Here is a 17,896-nt window from a genome sequence, read left to right on the forward strand (position 1 = left end):
AACTTTTCAGAGATAAACTGTCTTATAAAAGAAAAAGTGTTGGTGTATTACTACTCACCCCTATTTTATAACTGTTATCTTGGACATGTCACTTGATCTAGTCTCAGTTTCCTCATCTGTTAAGCTGTTTATAGTATTACCTCATGTTTACCTCATAGGGTTGTCATGATGCCCAGATGTGTTACTAAGGATGGAAATACTTTTAAATTATAAAGTACTAGACTTTGTAATTGTAGGAGGTGGTTATAGTATGTAATGTATACACACACACACACACACACACATATATGTCACAGGAAGAAAATCTAAGATTCTTTTTGGATACTTCCCTTTTGAGGGCCTCTAGCTCTGCTAGTCTTGGTAACATTTTTGGCTAAATACTTTGAATCTAACTGTATGGACACAGATCCACTGATAGGCCCACTCGCAAGACCAGGATTTATAGGGTAACTGCTAAAACTTATGTGGAGTATTTTCATGGAATAATAAGAAATTTGGATGGCTTCAATATATGCTACTTATAGATCACTTTGCTTGTCTGTAATAAAATACAGAGTTAAGCAAACCAGTTGTTACTAACTTCAGTTTTGAATTTACTCCTTTTTTGGAAAGATTTTATTTATTTGTCAGAGACAGAGAGAGCGGTAGGCAGAGGGAAAAGCAGGCTCCCAGCTGAGCAAGTTGCCCCATGCCAGACTCACTCCTGGGACCCTGGGATAATGACATGAGCTGAAGGCAGATGTTTAACAAGCTGAGCCACCCAAGTGTCCCTGAATTCACATTTTATTTATTTATGTATCTGTCAGAGAGCACAAGCAGGGGAAACAGCAGGCAGAGGGAGAAGCAGACTCCCCGCCAAGCAAGGAGCCCCATGCAGGACTCCATCCCAGGACCCTGGGATCATGACCTGAGCCAAAGACAGACATTCAATGAACTGAGCCACTCAGGCATCCCTGAATTCACATTTTAAGCTTTGTTTTGGTTGGTGAATATTTAAAAATTCAGGACAATTCTATCATTCATTTATTGAGCATCTGTAGTATCCTGTGTGTGTATGTGTGAGGGGATGTTTTAGAGGGATAATTCAGTGATAAATCTTTATCTGAGTTGGCAGTTTAGAGGAGTAATTCTTTTTTTTTTTTTTTAAAGATTTTATTTATTTATTTGACAGAGAGATCAAAAGTAGTCAGAGAGGCAGAGAGAGAGGAGGAAGCAGATTCTCCGCTGAGCAGAGAGGCCGATGCGGGGCTTGATCCCAAAACCCTGAGGTCATGACCTGAGCCGAAGGCAGAAGCTTTAACCCACTGAGCCACCCAGGCACCCCTAGAAGAGTAATTCTTAAGGCAGGATCCTTCACATTTCCATTTTTGTACCCCACAGGATCTGAAATTTATCTATGTAAAGCTATATGAATAATGAATTGCAATGGTGAGTTGAAAGGGTTTCCACTTAGATGACTTTAACTTGAGTCAGGTGCTTTCTGTTTTAAATTCAATGATTTGATCCAGATAGCTCCAAATTATATAAGTAATTAGGTTTGTACTTCAAAAATAATTAACAATTTAATCTTACTGATAATAATCATTGTTACTATTTTTTTTTTAAAAGATTTTATTTACTTGACAGAGATCACAAGTAGGCAGAGGCAGACAGAGGAAGGGAAGCAGGCTCCCCACCGAGCAGAGAGCCCAATATGGGACTCGATCCCAGGACGCCGGGATCATGACCTGAGCCAAAAACAGAGGCTTTAACCCACTGAGCCACCCAGGCGCCCCTCATTGTTACTATTGATAGAGTCCTTAGCCTGCTAAGCTAGGCACTTTTAGTTATATGCACATATTTAGACATATATACCCTCATAAACACTCAGTTTTTGCAAATAATTTTGATTTCTTTTAAACTCTTGTAAGTAGATGTTCCATTATTCATTTTATAAGTAACAAAATAAGGTTTAGGAAAGTGATGTAACTTATCAGAGGCTACATAGATAGTAAATGACACTTCATGGTCTAAAATCCATGTGGATTCTCTTCCTACTGATGGTCTAGTTACACATTGAGAACTGTGGTTGTACTGTTAATGCCCTGATTTACTAGTTCCACTGTGTAAACAGAGGTAAACTCTCCCACTCCAGTCCTTGAGTAGACAAAACTGTCATCAGATAAATTGCATATAGTTTTCAGAATACATGTTCATCAAGTCAACAAACACTGAGCATAGTCTCTTGTCTTCAAAAGAGTTGATAGTCTGGTAAGTTGACATAAGCAATCAGTTAATTACATTTCCTGCTACTCCAAGGAAAGGGCACCTAACATAGTGAAAGAAAGCTTCATGGAGAAGGTGATTTCTAAACTGAGTTTGGAAGGGTAAATATAAGTTAACTAGGTAAATAAGTTGGGAAGGAGAAATATAAGCAGAGATACAGAAGGAGTACAATTACCATGCATGCTAATTTACTAAACTACAATATCATATAATATAAGCAGTTAATACTTGTTGGTTTGGGGGCAGATAATGTTAAATGTGGAGGATGTGCAACAAGATAAAACTCAGGAGGAAAGCAGAAGCCAGGTTCTTCAAGAACTTAGATGGAATGATAAGTCTTTAAATTTAAGTCCATCTTGTGCAAAAAATCAATAGTCTCTATTCTCCTTGGCTTCTAGCAGGATGAAAAATTTCAGATGTAGCTTGTTTCAGAAAATTCAAAACCATGTGAAAGGTGGGTTTTCAGTTATCCATAACTTTCCTGCTGAGGTAAAGAAAGAAAGTTGATTGCCAGGTAAGCAGCTCCATGGGACAATTTAGAATACAGCTTTACTGTGAAACTGATTATGGTAATTGGTTTTCTATCTAGAATATAGTCCTTAGTTCAGTGATTTCTTTTAAGATGTTTAATTTCTCTTTTCAGGAAGGGCTAAACCTTTTTTTATAAGACTGTAGAAGTGTTTAACCTTAAAAATGATAATATTTTCAGGGGTGCCTGGGTGGCTCAGTGGGTTAAAGCCTCTGCCTTCGGCTCAGGTCATGATCTCAGGGTCCTGGGATCGAGCCCCACATCGGGCTCTCTGCTCAGCGGGGAGCCTGTTTCCTCCTCTCTCTCTACCTGCCTCTCTGCCTACTTGTGATCTCTGTCTGTCAAGTAAATAAATAAAAAAAACTTTAAAAAAATGATAATATTTTCAGATAGATTATAGGTTGTTATGTCCATAGCCATAAGAGCTAGTCTTTCCCAGTACACATGCAGATGTCTTAGTGGCTGTTTTTTTTTTTTTTTTAAGATTTTTAAAAAAATTTATTTATTTGTCAGAGAGAGCGAGAGCGAGAGCGAGCACAGGCAGACAGAGTGGCAGGCAGAGTCAGAGGGAGAAGCAGGCTCCCTACGGAGCAAGGAGCCCGATGTGGGACTCGATCCCAGGACACTGGGATCATGACCTGAGTCGAAGGCAGCTGCTTAACCAACTGAGCCACCCAGGCGTCCCTTAGTGGCTGTTTTATATCTCACGGGGTAGCTCCTTTTTTGAGGGGTGGGGTAGGGTTTACTTTTCTTTGTCACCTAACAGGGTAGAAGCTAGAGGCTAGTGCATAGACTTAAGTTATTGTTGAGCAGCTATGACTGAGCAGTTTTGTTCTGAAAACAGGTTCAACACACTTGTTTATTAAATATTATATCATGGTTTTCTTGGTGTTACAAATACAGGTTGTTAAGTAGTAGTAATAGTACAGTCAGAGAGATCTTACTGGCATGTATTTGTTTTGGCTAAAGTAGACAGTGGGGTACCTGAGTGGCTTAGTGGGTTAAGCCTCTGCCTTAGGCTCGGGTCATGATCTCAGGGTTTTGGGATTGAGTCCCTCATCAGGCTCTGTGCTCAGCAGGGAGCCTGCTTCCCCTCTCTCTCTCTGCCTGCCTTTCTGCCTACTTGTGATCTCTCTCTGTCAAATAAATAAAATCTTAAAAAAAAAAAGTAGACAAGTATGTAGATGTTTTTCTGATTTGTGGGTTGTACTTTATGATGAATTCATCTTTTTGGTCCACATCTGCTCCTCTAGCACTTTCATGAATGTGGCATCATTTATCCAGCTGAAAATCCAGAGGCATTTAGGAATTCTTTCTGTGTCTCATATCCAGTGAATCATCAACTCTTACCAGTTCGACCTTCTTGTCAGCTCTGGAATTGCTCCCTTCTCTATTTCTACTGGGTTTGTACTAGTTTAGGTCTCAACATTTTTCAGGCAGATTTTTATGCTATAGGGCTCTTGGTAATTATGGACTAAAATGGAAAGGTTTACATATTCTCAGGTAATACATGAGATTTATTGCAAATAATGATAACGTAATTTTTTGAGGCTAGAATTTGGATAATACCCTTTCTTTGCTACTGTGTTGGGAGAAAGCTCAGCTAAAGGCACTGGAGAGGGCTGTTGAGACTAGGGATTTAGAGTAGTTCAATGTGATGTCATTAAAACTTCATTCTTGGGGCACCTGGCTGGCTCAGCCAATAGAGCACATGGCTCTTGATCTCAGGGTTGTGAGTTCAAGCCCCATGCTGGGCGTAGAGCTTATTTAAAAAACAATACAAAACAGAAACTTAATTCTTTATTAGGAAAAAAGTGCCCCCTAAAAAGCCAACTGTTTTTTTTTTTTTTTTAATTTTTATTTTTTAACGTATAATGTATTATTAGCCCCAGGGGTACAGGTCTGTGAATCACCAGGTTTACACACTTCATAGCACATACCTTCCCCAATGTCCATAACCCAACCACCCTCTCCCTACCCCACCCCGTGCCCCGGCAACCCTCAGTTTGTTTTGTGAGATTAAGAGTCTCCTATGGTTTGTCTCCCTCTTGATCCCACTTGTTTCATTTATTCTTTTCCTACCCCCCCAACCCCCCATGTTGCCTCTCAACTTCCTCATATCAGGGAGATCATATGATAATTGTCTTTCTCTGATTGACTTATTTTGTAAAAAAAGCCAACTGTTAATGCTGGTGGTGAAATTAAAAAGAAAGTTGAGAGGTCTTGAAAATTTAGAGTTCTTATTCATAAAATTGATGTTTGAATTAAAAACATGAATGTTAGATTTGATGTTGATCAGATCTGTTTAACAAAGAAGGCAGTCAATGGTACCATGTAGAAAAAAGAAAAAGTAGATTTGAAACTACTTAAGTAAAAATAGTACAACAGTTGCTCTCCTGGAGTTGTAGAAAAGCTATTAACTTGGGTAAGGATATTGCCATAGAACATTTAAGTTTCTATGGAAAAAGTGATTGGAGAAGTTTGATCCTCTATAAGAATTTCCATATTTACTAACTTAGGAATTAGAGAAAGGTGCCAGTATATTCTTGAAGAATATCTAAGACCTGCTCTAATAGCCTGCCAACCTGTGTCTCTGATTCATTTTGATTTCTTTCTGGTCAATTAGCCACATAGCTGCTAAGATGATGTTTATGAGGTATAAATCTATGTTTTTCCCTTGTTTGAAATGAGCAAGTTACCAAATCTCTCAGCCTCAATTTCTCATCTAAAAAATGAGGATAATTTGGAGTGCCTGGCTGGCTCACTTAGTAGTGAATGTGACTCTTGATCTCAGTGTTGTGTTTGAGCCCCACGTAGGCAGAGAGATTACCTAAAAAAAAAAAAAAGAAAAGAAAATCAGGATTGTTTACCTTCTTCATGGGATTTTATAGAAATAAATTTTTAGGGGCACCTGAGTGGTTCAGTGGGTTGATCCTCTGCCTTCGGTTCAGGTCATCATCTCAGGGTCCTGGGATGGAGCCCTGCATCGGGCTCTCTGCTCAGCAGGGAGCCTGCTTCTCCCTCTCTCTCTCTGCCTGCCTCTCTGCCTACTTGTGATTTCTGTCTGTCAAATAAACAAATAATACCTTTAAAAAAAAAAAGTTAAAAAGAAGTAAATTTTTAAAGTATGAGTAAAATACTTTGTACACCATTGAGCTCATTATTGAGAAAATATCTGGTTATTCAGAATTATAGCAAACTCGTTCCATAACAGACATGACAAAGGGTCATGACAAAGGCTCTTTATGATCTGATCCCTAACCATCCTGCTTCATTTTTGGCTCCCCTGTCCTGCGTCCCATTCATAGAGCCACTTGATGTTTCCTGCATGACATTCTCTTTTTATGCATTTGTACTTGTGATTACCAGTTCCCTTTCCTCCTCTTTACACTGATTGTTTTCTGAGTTTCCCATAGGAACCTTTATATGTGTATTGTAACATTTTATACCATCATACAGTTATCTGTTTACTTGTCAGTTTCTCTCACTAGTCTGTGAGGTCATTGAGTGTGGTCATTGATGTCTTTCTTTTGTATTGCTATTCCTGGTAACCGTAGGCATATAACTGAGTGGTAGCTAAATAAATATCTGTTTAATTGAATGAGTGACTGAATGAACAAACGAATGGAAAAACTAGAATGAAAAGGAATGCAGAGACTGTGGAGAGTAGCAGTTGAGGCAAAGGATTCGGGAAACTGGGTTTATAGCCTACTTCTGTAAATTATACTTCTTACGACTTCAAATGAGTCACTTAATCTTTTTATGCCTTTTTTTTAACTTTCTTTTCTTTTTTCCCAATATATAAAATGGGACTAATAATAGTATTTACTTCATAGGATAACTAAATTAATACATGTATAAACAGTGTATGACATAGTAAGCTCTATTTAGCTGCTAGCTGCTGCTGCTAATGTTTTTATTATTTTGCTGATGATTCAGAACCTGTAAGCATCTTTACTGTCAAGAAATGTTATTGTTATGCATTTAAGTTGGCTGCAAACTTTGAATTTTAAGATAATATTCAGACCTTAAAAGTTGTTTAATTTGCTCTTGATTCTTTGTTTTTACAGGGTTCAATGGAACAAGTCAGTTCTCATTTCTTGGAGCAGACACTGGACAAGAAGCTCATGTCTGATCTTAGGGTAACTTGAATTCTTTGTTATTCAGACTGGGTTTCTGTAACTAATATCAGCTATCTGCAAGCTGTGTTGATTTAATTTTGCAGCCTAGATATTTATCAATTAAATGTTGGGTGACTAGATTATACTTTAGCATAAGTCTTAGTAACTTGAACCGAATTACAAGTTATTTCATTAAATTTTAAATTATTTTAATGTAATACTTTGCACAGATTGTGTTTTACAAAGAAAAGGTAAGATTAACTTCTGTTTGTTAGAAACTACAAAGACCTGGTCTTGTTTTGTGAGACTATATGACTGACATGTCAGGACAGTCCTTTTCTGCAGCAGTTTCCCTGAAAGAGTGAGTAAATTCTTTCCCTGAACAGTAACAAAGCACGGAATGCCTTTCAGCCTTGACCGTATTCTCTGATGTAATTGTAGGACTAAATATGAGTCAATATTGTCATTATCTTAATCTTTAAATTATAAACATGATAATAAAGAGTTCAGAATCTTTGACAAATAGGAGGAAAGCAAACAATTTACCCATATTCACACTACTCTAGGACTCCTGTTCATTTTGGTGTATTTCTCTCCAGCTCTTATGCATATTTTAAACACTGAATCATTGTATTCAGATATTCAGATAATTTTATAGTCTACTTTTTTATTTATCACTACATCATATGCTTTTTTTTATATAGTCAACTTTATACTTAGCATTTTTACTGATTATGTAATATATTAAGTAGTTGTGACATAATTTTTTAGCCCTATCTTATGTATTTAGATTCTCCCATTTTTCTACCATTATAAAGGAATATCATCTTCATGCATATTAGATCTTTTCTTCTTTTAAGTCATTCCATAAGATAAATTTCTCGGAGTGGTTGAGCAGTTTCTGTTTATGCTTAATGAAACATTGCCATATGGATTTCTTGAAGGGTGTTGCCTTCATTTGAGGTTGGTGATTAAGTATTCTTTGTGTATGCTGGAGTAGAAATGTAAAAAACCAGCATGGTCATGGTAAATGTGGAAGGATGGGTTATGCAGGGGTTTCCAAGATATGTCACAAGGTACAAACTTTACTACTGGGTCTGGCCCACATCTTTGTAGGCTTGGGTACTATATTTCACCAGTGCCTTTGAGATGCTCAGCCATAAGGATGTGGACTCACACCAGGAAGGTTCATAAAAGGCTGATACATGAAGCAGAATGGCAGTTTATTCATGATGAGATGCATATGGTCGATTGGACTGGATATTTTCTTTAGCTGATTCCCTCTTTGGCATTCTAGGCAGAAAATGAATTTACCAGAAGGTTGCATGGTGAGTGCATGTTGCTCAAATAGAACACAGTGTTTCCAAATTCAGACTCACTTCTGTTGGGACTAAAAAAAATTCTTTTCTAGGGCCAGTTTATTATCAACCCAGGATGGTGCTAGAGGGACACTGCTATTATTTATGTCTCTGGTTCTCCCTTTCCTGTGTTATGTACACAGTGACAAACATAACCACTTACCTGATCGGCACATTCTTTTGCTATCTTTAATAAGATTACATCCACTGTGACAGACCTGTGAACCTTTGGCTTTTCTTGACATTCAGTTTGCATTTCTTTGTTCTGATTGATTGAGTACTTTTTTTTTTTTAATGTGACTGTCAGAAAGCAGTCATATTTCCTGTTTTCCCATGTTCTCAGAATACATCTTACCATTCCCTCATGAACTTCCTGCAAGTGCTAATTGTCATTGTCCTATACAGAGAAAACGCACTGCACATGAACGTGCCAAGGAGCTTTACAGCTCAGGAGAGTTTTCCAGTGGCAGAAAGTGGGGAGATGATGCTCCCAAGGAAGAAATAGATACAGGAGCTGTGAACTTGATTGAGTCAGGAGCTTGTGGAGCCTTTGTTCATGGATTGGAAGATGAGATGTATGGTAAGTATGACTGCATCTTAACTGTGCCGTTTACTGAGTGCCTGCCATGGATCAGGTGTTGCACTGGTTAGTGTACATGAAGGGTCTCATTTAGTCTTCATAGTAACTCCATGAAGTACCTACTATTACTTAATTTTAAAAGCAGAAGTACCTGAAGTACCAGAAGTACCACCCAAGTATGGGGTACCTGGGTGGCTCAGTGGGTTAAAGCCACTGCCTTCGGCTCATGGTCCTGGAGCCCTGGAATCGAGGCCCACATCAGGCTCTCTGCTTAGCAGGGAGCCTGCTTCCTCCTTTCTCTCTGCCTGCCTATCTGCCTACTTGTGATCTTTGTCTGTCAAATAAGTAAATAAAATCTTTTAAAAAAATTAAAAAATTAAAAAAAAAAAAAAAACAGATGTGAGGCCCATGTGGTAAAATACAGTGGTTAAGAGCATGGACTTTGGGTTCAGTCAATCTAGGTTTCCAGTATTTCTATAAAACAAGGTTAATAATTAGCGTTTCTGAATTGTGAGAATTAAACGAGATTATATGTGCACAAAATACTTGGCATAATACATGACCCATTTGGGGCGCCTGGGTGGCTCAGTGGGTTAAGCCTCTGCCTTTGGCTCAGATCATGATCTCAGGGCCCTGGGATCAAGCCCTGCATCGGGCTCTCTGCTCATCAGGGAGCCTGCTTCCTCCTCTCTCTCTGCCTGCCTCTCTGCCCAGTTGTGATCTCTGTCTGTCAAATAAATAAATAAAATCTTTAAAAAAAATACATGACCCATTTATAATAAGCACTTAATAATTGATAATAAAAATTGATATTACTGATATTGATAACAATAACTTGTTATTGGTCACCCAGCCAGTAAGAGACAGAAGCAAGATTTAAACCAGGTGTCTGACCTCAAAGCCTTTATTATTTTGATTAATGCAGATTTTCTTTCACCTTCATTTTTTTTTTTTAAAGATTTTATTTATTTATTTTAGAGAGAAAGTGTGCAAGAGTGGGGAGGGACAGAGAGGGAGGGAAGGGGGAGGGAAGAGAATCCCAAGCAGACTGCACTGAGCATGGAGTCCAATGCAGGGCTCAGTCTCAAAGCCCTGAGATGAAATCAGGAGTCTGATGCTCAACTGACTGAGCCACCCAGGCGCCTCTCACCTTCATTTTTGAAAGATATTTTCACTGGAAATTGAACTCCAGTTTAATAAGGTGGGGTTGTGGGCGCCTGGGTGGCTCAGTGGGTTAAGCCGCTGCCTTCAGCTCAGGTCATAATCTCAGGGACCTGGGATAGAGTCCCGCATCAGGCTCTCTGCTCAGCAGGGAGCCTGCTTCCTCCTCTCTCTCTGCCTGCCTCTCTGCCTACTTGTGATCTCTCTCTGTCAAATAAATAAATAAAATCTTAAAAAAAAAAAATAAGGTGGGGTTGTGTGTGTGTGTGTGTGTGTCCCACCCTGCCATGTTATTTTCCTGTTTGCACTCTTTCTGTTGAGAAGTCTGCTGCCATTCTTTATATTTGTTCTTTACATGATGTGTCTTTCTCTAGTTGCTTTTTTAAAATTTAAATTCAAGTTAGTTAATTATAATATATTATTAGTATATATTATTAATATATTAAGTATATTAATGTATTATATATTAATTAATAATAATAATATAACAATGTATATTATTAAGTATATTAATACATTATTAGTTTCATTTTAGTGATTCATGAGTCCTGTGTAACACCCAGTGGTCATTACATCAAGTGCCCTCCTTAATGCCTATCACCCAATTACCCCATCACTCCTCCCACCTCCCCTCCAACAAACCTCATTTCACTATAGTCAAGAGTTTCTTATGGTTTGCCTTCCTCTCTGTTTTCATCTTACTTTTCCTTCCTTTCCCCTGTGCTCATCAGTTTTGTTTCTTAAAGTCCACATATGAGTGAAATCATTTGGTATTTGTCTTTCTCTGACTGACTTATTTTGCTTAGCATAATACTCTCTAGTTCCATCCATGTTGTTGCTAACGGCAGTGGTCCATTCTTTTTGATGGCTGACTAATATTCCATTGTATGCATATACTGCATCTTCTTTATCTATCTCCAGTTGCTTTTAGGATTTTTCTCTGTCATCGGTTTTAAGCAGTTTAATTGTGATGTGTCTTGGTGACATTTCTTCATGTTTCTTATGCTTGAAGTTTGTTGCTTCTTAGATCTGTTGGTTTATAGTTTTCATCACATTGGAACATCTTGGGCCATTACTTCTTCATATATTTTGTGGTCTTATGTTTCTTTGGTGACTCCAGACACACATATATTAGACTACTGAGGTTGTCCTGGAACTTACTGATGCTCCATCCCCCCTACTTTTTTAAGAAGTAGTGGGGGGAGGGACAAAGGAAGAGAGAGAATCTTAAGCAGGCTCCATGCCCAGTGTAGAGCCCAATACAGGGCTTAATCCCACAACCCTGAGATCATGACCTGAGTAGAAGTCAAGAGTCAGATGCTTAACCGACTAAGCCATCCAGCTGCCCCCCATCCTGATTTTTTTTGTTTTTCTCATTTCCTTTTGGATAATATTCATTGTTATGTCTCGGGAGTTCATTAATCTTTTCTTCAGCCATCTGTATTCTGATTTTAATCCCATCCAGTGTATTTTTCATCTCCAACCTTGTAGTTTTCATTCATATCAATTCAATTAGAATTTGGGTTTGTTTAGTATCTCTCATGTATCTGCTTAATCTCCTTGATCTTTCCTTTAACTTTGTCAACAGAGAATGCATTTACAATAACTATCCTAATGTTCTTGTCTATTAAATCTTTGTTTGTGTGATTTCTGTGTTGGTTTTGATTGATTTTTCTTTATTGTGTATATTTTCCTACTTCTGTGCATAGCTAGCAATTTTCAATTGAATGCCAGCCATTGTGAATTTTACTTTGTTGGGTAATGAACATTGTTATAGTCCTACATTCTTGAACTTAGTTCTGGGATGCATTTATTTCAGGAATTATTTTTAAACTTTGTTAAGAGGAACTGAAACAGCACTTAGTCTAAGGCTCATTTTACTCCCAACTCAAACAAACTCTTCTGAAGAAGCAGTTGTAGACCATTTATGAGCTTTGGAGATTGTTCCCTATAGCCCTGCTTAGTGGTTCTTTCTCAGACCTCAATTTCTTAACAGATCAGGACTCAGCTGATAACTTGAGGAGGGCCCTCTGCAGATCTCCAAAGTGCTCCATGTGTGGTACTCTCCATTTTGGTACTTTGCCTTATGCACTCTGTCCACATTGGCCTTTCCAGACTCCTAGCTCTATCTTCTCAATGCAGGGAGACCTGGAACCTGGAAAAGCTTCCCAGAAAATAAACTGGTAAATTCTGGAGCTTACCTAATTTATTTCCTCCCTCTCAGGGATCATTATTCTTTATTGTCTGATGTCCAGTGTGTTGAATACTGTTGTTTCTGTTTTTTACTTCTGTTTTTAGTTGTTTTAGATAGATAAATCTTGTAGAAAGAAGTTCTGCAACGCTCTTGTATAATTTCCATTATATCTATCTGTCTCACATAAAGAATGTCATTGTTTTGAGGTTATTGACTACAACTATCTCATTTTCAGTAATTGTAACAGATCAGGAGAGATAATGTTGATTGTTCAAATTTTATAGTAAATTTATATCAGAGGATTAGAACCCAGGTCTTTAAAATGCCTGTAAAAAATTACCTCAGAGTAGAACTTCTTAGAAGGGCAAGAATTACTTTTTGAAAGATCATTTTCTGTTATAAAATATAAGAATTGGGTTTCCTTCTCTAGTTAGCTATAAGGTTTTCAGTGTATGGGTGTCTTCCCCACTTCCTTAAAGTTCTCTTTATGCCACTTTGCTTTCATGAAAAAAACCTACATTAGTACCTGTTTCTGTTAACCAAAAGAAATCCAAAACGGAGTTTCGTTTTTATGAAAAAAGTCATTACCATACCCATATAAGTCTTCTAAAAGTGAGGTGACACAAAGTGAACTTTTGGAAAGTGGGAGATACTCTGCTTTACATCATTTACGCTCTGCTTTACATTGTTTCACCTAAATGAAAGGTTTCATTGTTTCACTCTTCTTTTGGATAATGGAGGAAACTTGTATAGAGAAATTAGTTAAAGCAGCCTCTGCTTTTTTGTTTTCTGTGAACTGGATACACGAATTACACTTTATATGGTATTTCATAATAAAGAAGTCATTATTAATACCCATTTTATCCTAAGACAAGTAACTAGAGCCTATTTTATTTAGTTTCTGCAAGCATTTTTACTCTATTTAATTTTGCAAATTGAATTTCATCACTATTAATATTTATGTTATTTAGTTCTACATAAGTTTGTCACTAAAGGTTTTTGTTTTGTTTTGTTTTGAAGACTTGTTTATTTATTTATTTATTTAGAGAGAATGAGTGGGGGAAGGAGAGTGGGAAGGAGAGAATCTCAAGCAGACGCTGCACTGAGCACAGAGCCCAATGTGGGGCTCAATCTCATGACCCTGCAATCATGACCTGAGCGGAAACTGAGAGTCAGACACTTAACTGTCACTAAGGTCTAATTAAAGGAACTTAACTTTGGAAAGCAAATATATCATAACCAGTATCAGTTATGCTGGCTTTCTTATTATATTTCTAAAATTCTGGGTGAATTAGGGACATGCTGCTGGGAATGAAACAGTGCCTTATTTCATTAGCTGCGGACTCTAGTATTATACATTCTTTTAGTCCTCTAGAAGGGAGGCCTTCTTCCTTTCTTTTGGCTTAGCACCTCCCTTAGGTATTGTTTTAGAGGTCACTTGTTCCAGAAAGCTTCCTCTGATCCAACTTAGTGGGCTACATACCGCTTTTGCATTTTCTTATAGTCCCTGTGCTTTTTTACTGTACTGCTCATCAATCACTTTGTAATCCAATTAACTATTCTTGTCTGTAGGCGCTGGGAGGCCATCTCTTTCTTGTTCACCCTTGTGTCTTCAGTACTAAGCACAAAGCCAGGATTTGATTGCACATGTTAAGGCACCAGAGGATTTTTTTTTCCCCTTCCCTTTAGCATAGCTGATTCCTTTTCCTCTGCCCTGGACCCTTAAGGAGACTGTAATACATTTTCAACATTCCAAAGAGTCCAGTAGAAATTGTTGATTTTCCAGACTACACATACAAAGAGCAACACAAAAGTTTCTTTGTTTCTGCTTAGAATTGCATCCCCTTAGGTCCACACTGATTATCTGCTGATGATCAGGAGTGTCTCTGTGATTCACTTTGTGGACTTGCAAGAGTTACACATGATTTAGTGTGGTGTAATGGGTAAAGCCCTAGGCAGAGGACCCAGCATTTAACACATTTTGGCCCATTTCTGGCTTTCTTTGTAATTGTTAGCAATTTCATGTTTAAATTACCTTATTATGAAGTGTAGCAAATCTTTCAGTTCTGATGAAGGGAAGAATTCATTGCTACCAAGAAAAATCCCAAGTCATCTCGCTTTAATGTAGTAACTCTGCTTTTAAAGTGTCTGTAAGACCTTTCTTACACACAAAAAAAATTATATTTCTGAGTTTTAACCACAGTTTGAGGGGTTTTTTCCTTTCTTTTTAAAAACTGTACGTTTTGTTGCAGAACCATGTGGGAACCTTTGGAGCAGAACAAGCATGTATGGAAATCTTGTGAGCATAGTCTGTAGCTTACTTACCTCTTATCTTTGTATCAAGGCTCTTAGCGTTTTCCTAAGGCTCTTAGCAAGGCTCTTAGCTCTGGGCGTGTAGTATGCATTCAGGAAATATTTCTAATGAATGAATGAAGGGCTTTCTGGAATCAGTGGCTTTACTGTTATGTGTTCAGGCCATACAGGAGGGTAGAAGACATGCCTCTGTTTTCCAGGTGCTTGTAAGATCCATACCTGTGCTGTAGCTAAGATCTACTGAGCTTTTAACATACCCCAGCCTCTAACTACTCTGTAAGGAAATATGTATTATCTCTGTTGAAGGTGAAAAAATTGAGGTTGCTAGGAAGTTAAGTTACTTATTCAAGATCACCCTTCAAATTAGTGGAGGAATTACTCTTCACAATTTACTGTGAGACCTTTAACGTTCCAAAGCATGTATCCTTAACCACTACATGATGCTAGTCTAGAATCAGCAGACCTGGGTACTAGTCTTATCTCTGCTCTCACTCATTTTAAGGCAAGTTAATTCACTTTGCTGAATCTTATCTCTAAGATGAGAACATGATATCTAGTCTGTTTTAATCTTAATTATTTAAAATTTGCCTTTTGAAAAAAGTACTGAGTGGAGAACAGTGGTTGTTGTACTGAGGTAAACAAGAACTTTGTTTTCAAGGTGCAGTTACTGAAGACAGACGTGTGACTTGATCACGTCTGCATGTCAGGATCTAAACCTCAGTCCCCGTGACACCTAAGTCCTTGTTCTGAGATCACTGTGAAGGTGGTAGCTGAGTCTGTGGGCATGGAGGAGATCTCCCAGAGAGAGTTTGTTAATGGAGAGGAGTAGAAAGTTAAACGAGAAAGAGAAGGAATCCTTGGATTTGTCCCATGGCTCATCACCTAATGCACAGCCTTATTTGTCCCCTTTTGTCTAGAGGTCCGCATTGCTGCTGTGGAGGCTCTCTGCATGCTGGCCCAGTCTTCACCCTCTTTTGCGGAGAAGTGCCTTGATTTCTTGGTTGACATGTTTAATGATGAAATCGAGGAAGTACGTCTGCAGTCCATACACACCATGAGAAAAATCTCCAACAATATCACTCTTCGAGAGGATCAGCTTGACACTGTCCTGGCTGTGTTAGAGGTGAGTCTTAACAGTTTGTTACTCATTTCTTCATCGGTACCTACGGAGAGCCACTTTATCTGTAAACCGGGCACTATGGGGCACCTAGGTGCTGCAGTCCGTTGGACGTACTACTCTTGGTTCCGGCTTAGGTCATGATCTCAGGGTTGTGGGTTGTGGGCTCGAGCCCCATGTCAGGCTCCACACTCAGCACTGAGTCTGCTTGAGACTCTCTCTCTCTCTCTGCCCCTACCTCCCCTGCCCCCATGCATGCCCTCTCTCTCTCTCTCTCTCAAATAAATAAGCAGTCTTTAAACCAGGCATTGTTCTGGGTACTGGTGATGCAGTAGTATATGGGCAGTGCAGTTCGGCCTTCTCAGCACACAACTCCAAGGTAGAGGAGACTTGCTGTTAAACAGGAAACTCAAAGAAAGCTTAGCATTGCTGTCATCAGGAAAGGACAGGGATCCCTGCGGTAAGGTTGTAGATGGGGAAGGAAGAAGGAATACGGTAGTGGACACTTGGAGGAGTAGTGAGATTGGTAAGGCCCTTTCTTAGGAAGAAATGGCACTGATGGTAGGGTGGAAGGGCACCAGAGGGAGCAGTGTCCATGGATCCAGAGGTAAGAGTGGGTATGATGCATTTAAAGAATTAAAAGGAGGGACTCCTGGGTGGCTCAGTTGTTAAGCATCTACCTTTGGCTCAGGTTATGATCCCAAGGGTCCTGGGATCAAGCCCCCACATGGGGCTCCCTGCTTGACGGGAAGCCTGCTTCTCCCTCTCCCACTCCCCCTGGTTGTGTTTCCTCTCTCACTCTTATCAAATAAATAAATAAAATCTTAAAAAAAAAGGAATTAAAGGAATTCATTGTAATAGCAGCGTGGAGCTGAAGTGTTGGAGGAAAAGTGGTTATAGATAAGGCAGGGGCTAAATAATGAAGAATTCTTTTCAGCCTTTGATTTGGTTTAATGCTTCTAGTTAATCTTCGGATGTTATAGCAGGAACAGATCTTAGGGAATCAACTCATTCAATCCTGGAGTTTTACAGAGAAGAAAGTAATTTGTTTGAGGTCACACTGTTGGTAAGTGGCGCTGCCACGATATGAACACAGATTTGCCTCCCAAGCTGTACAACTCGATGTGGCTCTTGAATTATTTTTCTAAAGTATCTGGATTTTATTTGTGAGTCCTGATGTTTTTCAGAATATTAATAAATGGGATTTGGCCTCTGGGTTTCTTCTTGTTTCAGTTTGGTTTTGGTTTTTCAGATATTGTGAAAAAGATAGTTATTGGGTGTTTTAGTCATTATTACAGATTTCTGCTCCATACTCAAAAAACAGATTGGGTGCTTTGATTTTGAAGTTCCCCATCAGTTTTCTCAGCTGCTTAGCACTTCTGGTAAGATTTTTCCTGAATTATAAGTCTGTGTTTATAATTTTTCACTCATTTTTTCCTAAGAAGATAAGCTTGCATTCTATGCATTATTTTCCTTGGGTGAGCTCTCTACCCTAGCCCCACCTTTCCTTTTTTGAATTCTTTCCCACCATTCCTCATCTTGAACTTGATACTGGAGTCACTCCCCTAATCATCATGCTTTTCCTCACCATTTTTCTTTCACTCTTTTTTTCCCTCTGCCTGCAAAAACTGCCACTTTTCACCTCGTAGACTTCTGCTTATTCTCATCTCTATTAGGCAGCGTGTTCCCTAAGTAACTCCACCCCAAGTGGGTTAAGTAGCACTCCTCTGTCTTCCTGTGTCACCCTGTGTCTAGTGTATATTAGGATGGTTTTGACAATTTAATTCTTTATTTCACAAGACTGAGAGCTTTGCACGATCCTGACTTCTTTCAGTTTTTTATTTCTAGTGCCTTGTAGTGTCTGAAAACTGCTAGATGCTCAGGAAATGTTTGCTAACTATCTGAGATCTGTTCCAAGCTATGTTTTGATGTATTGATTGTTCACAGAGCCATAAGCATGCTTATGCATTTCTTTTTTTTTTTTTTTTTTTTTAAAGATTTTATTTTATTTATTTGAGAGAGAGAGACAGTGAGAGAGAGAATGAGCGAGGAGAAGGTCAGAGAGCGAAGCAGACTCCCCATGGAGCTGGGAGTCTGATGTGGGACTCGATCCCGGGACTCCAGGATCACGCCCTGAGCCGGAGGCAGTCGTCCAACCAACTGCGCCACCCAAGCGTCCCGCTTATGCATTTCTTACTATAGTTTTCCCATTTTATCATTAATGGCAGGTTTTGTCTCAATTCCTTCTCCCTGATGTG

The 17,896-nt window shown here is 38.7% G+C and overlaps 1 protein-coding gene across 1 annotated transcript in view; it reads left to right on the forward strand.

Moving 5' to 3' along the window:
• Positions 1–17,896, forward strand: part of INTS4 (integrator complex subunit 4) — a 114,486-nt gene that overhangs the window by 54,074 nt on the left and 42,516 nt on the right. The window contains exons 9-11 of the mRNA XM_044258455.1: positions 6,865–6,936; positions 8,679–8,853; positions 15,439–15,644. Of these exons, the coding sequence (XP_044114390.1) occupies positions 6,865–6,936; positions 8,679–8,853; positions 15,439–15,644 (453 nt within the window). The remainder of the gene's footprint in view (positions 1–6,864; positions 6,937–8,678; positions 8,854–15,438; positions 15,645–17,896) is intronic.

The sequence above is a fragment of the Neovison vison genome, chromosome 7 (assembly GCF_020171115.1).
Source record: "Neovison vison isolate M4711 chromosome 7, ASM_NN_V1, whole genome shotgun sequence".
Lineage (NCBI taxonomy): Eukaryota > Metazoa > Chordata > Mammalia > Carnivora > Mustelidae > Neogale > Neogale vison.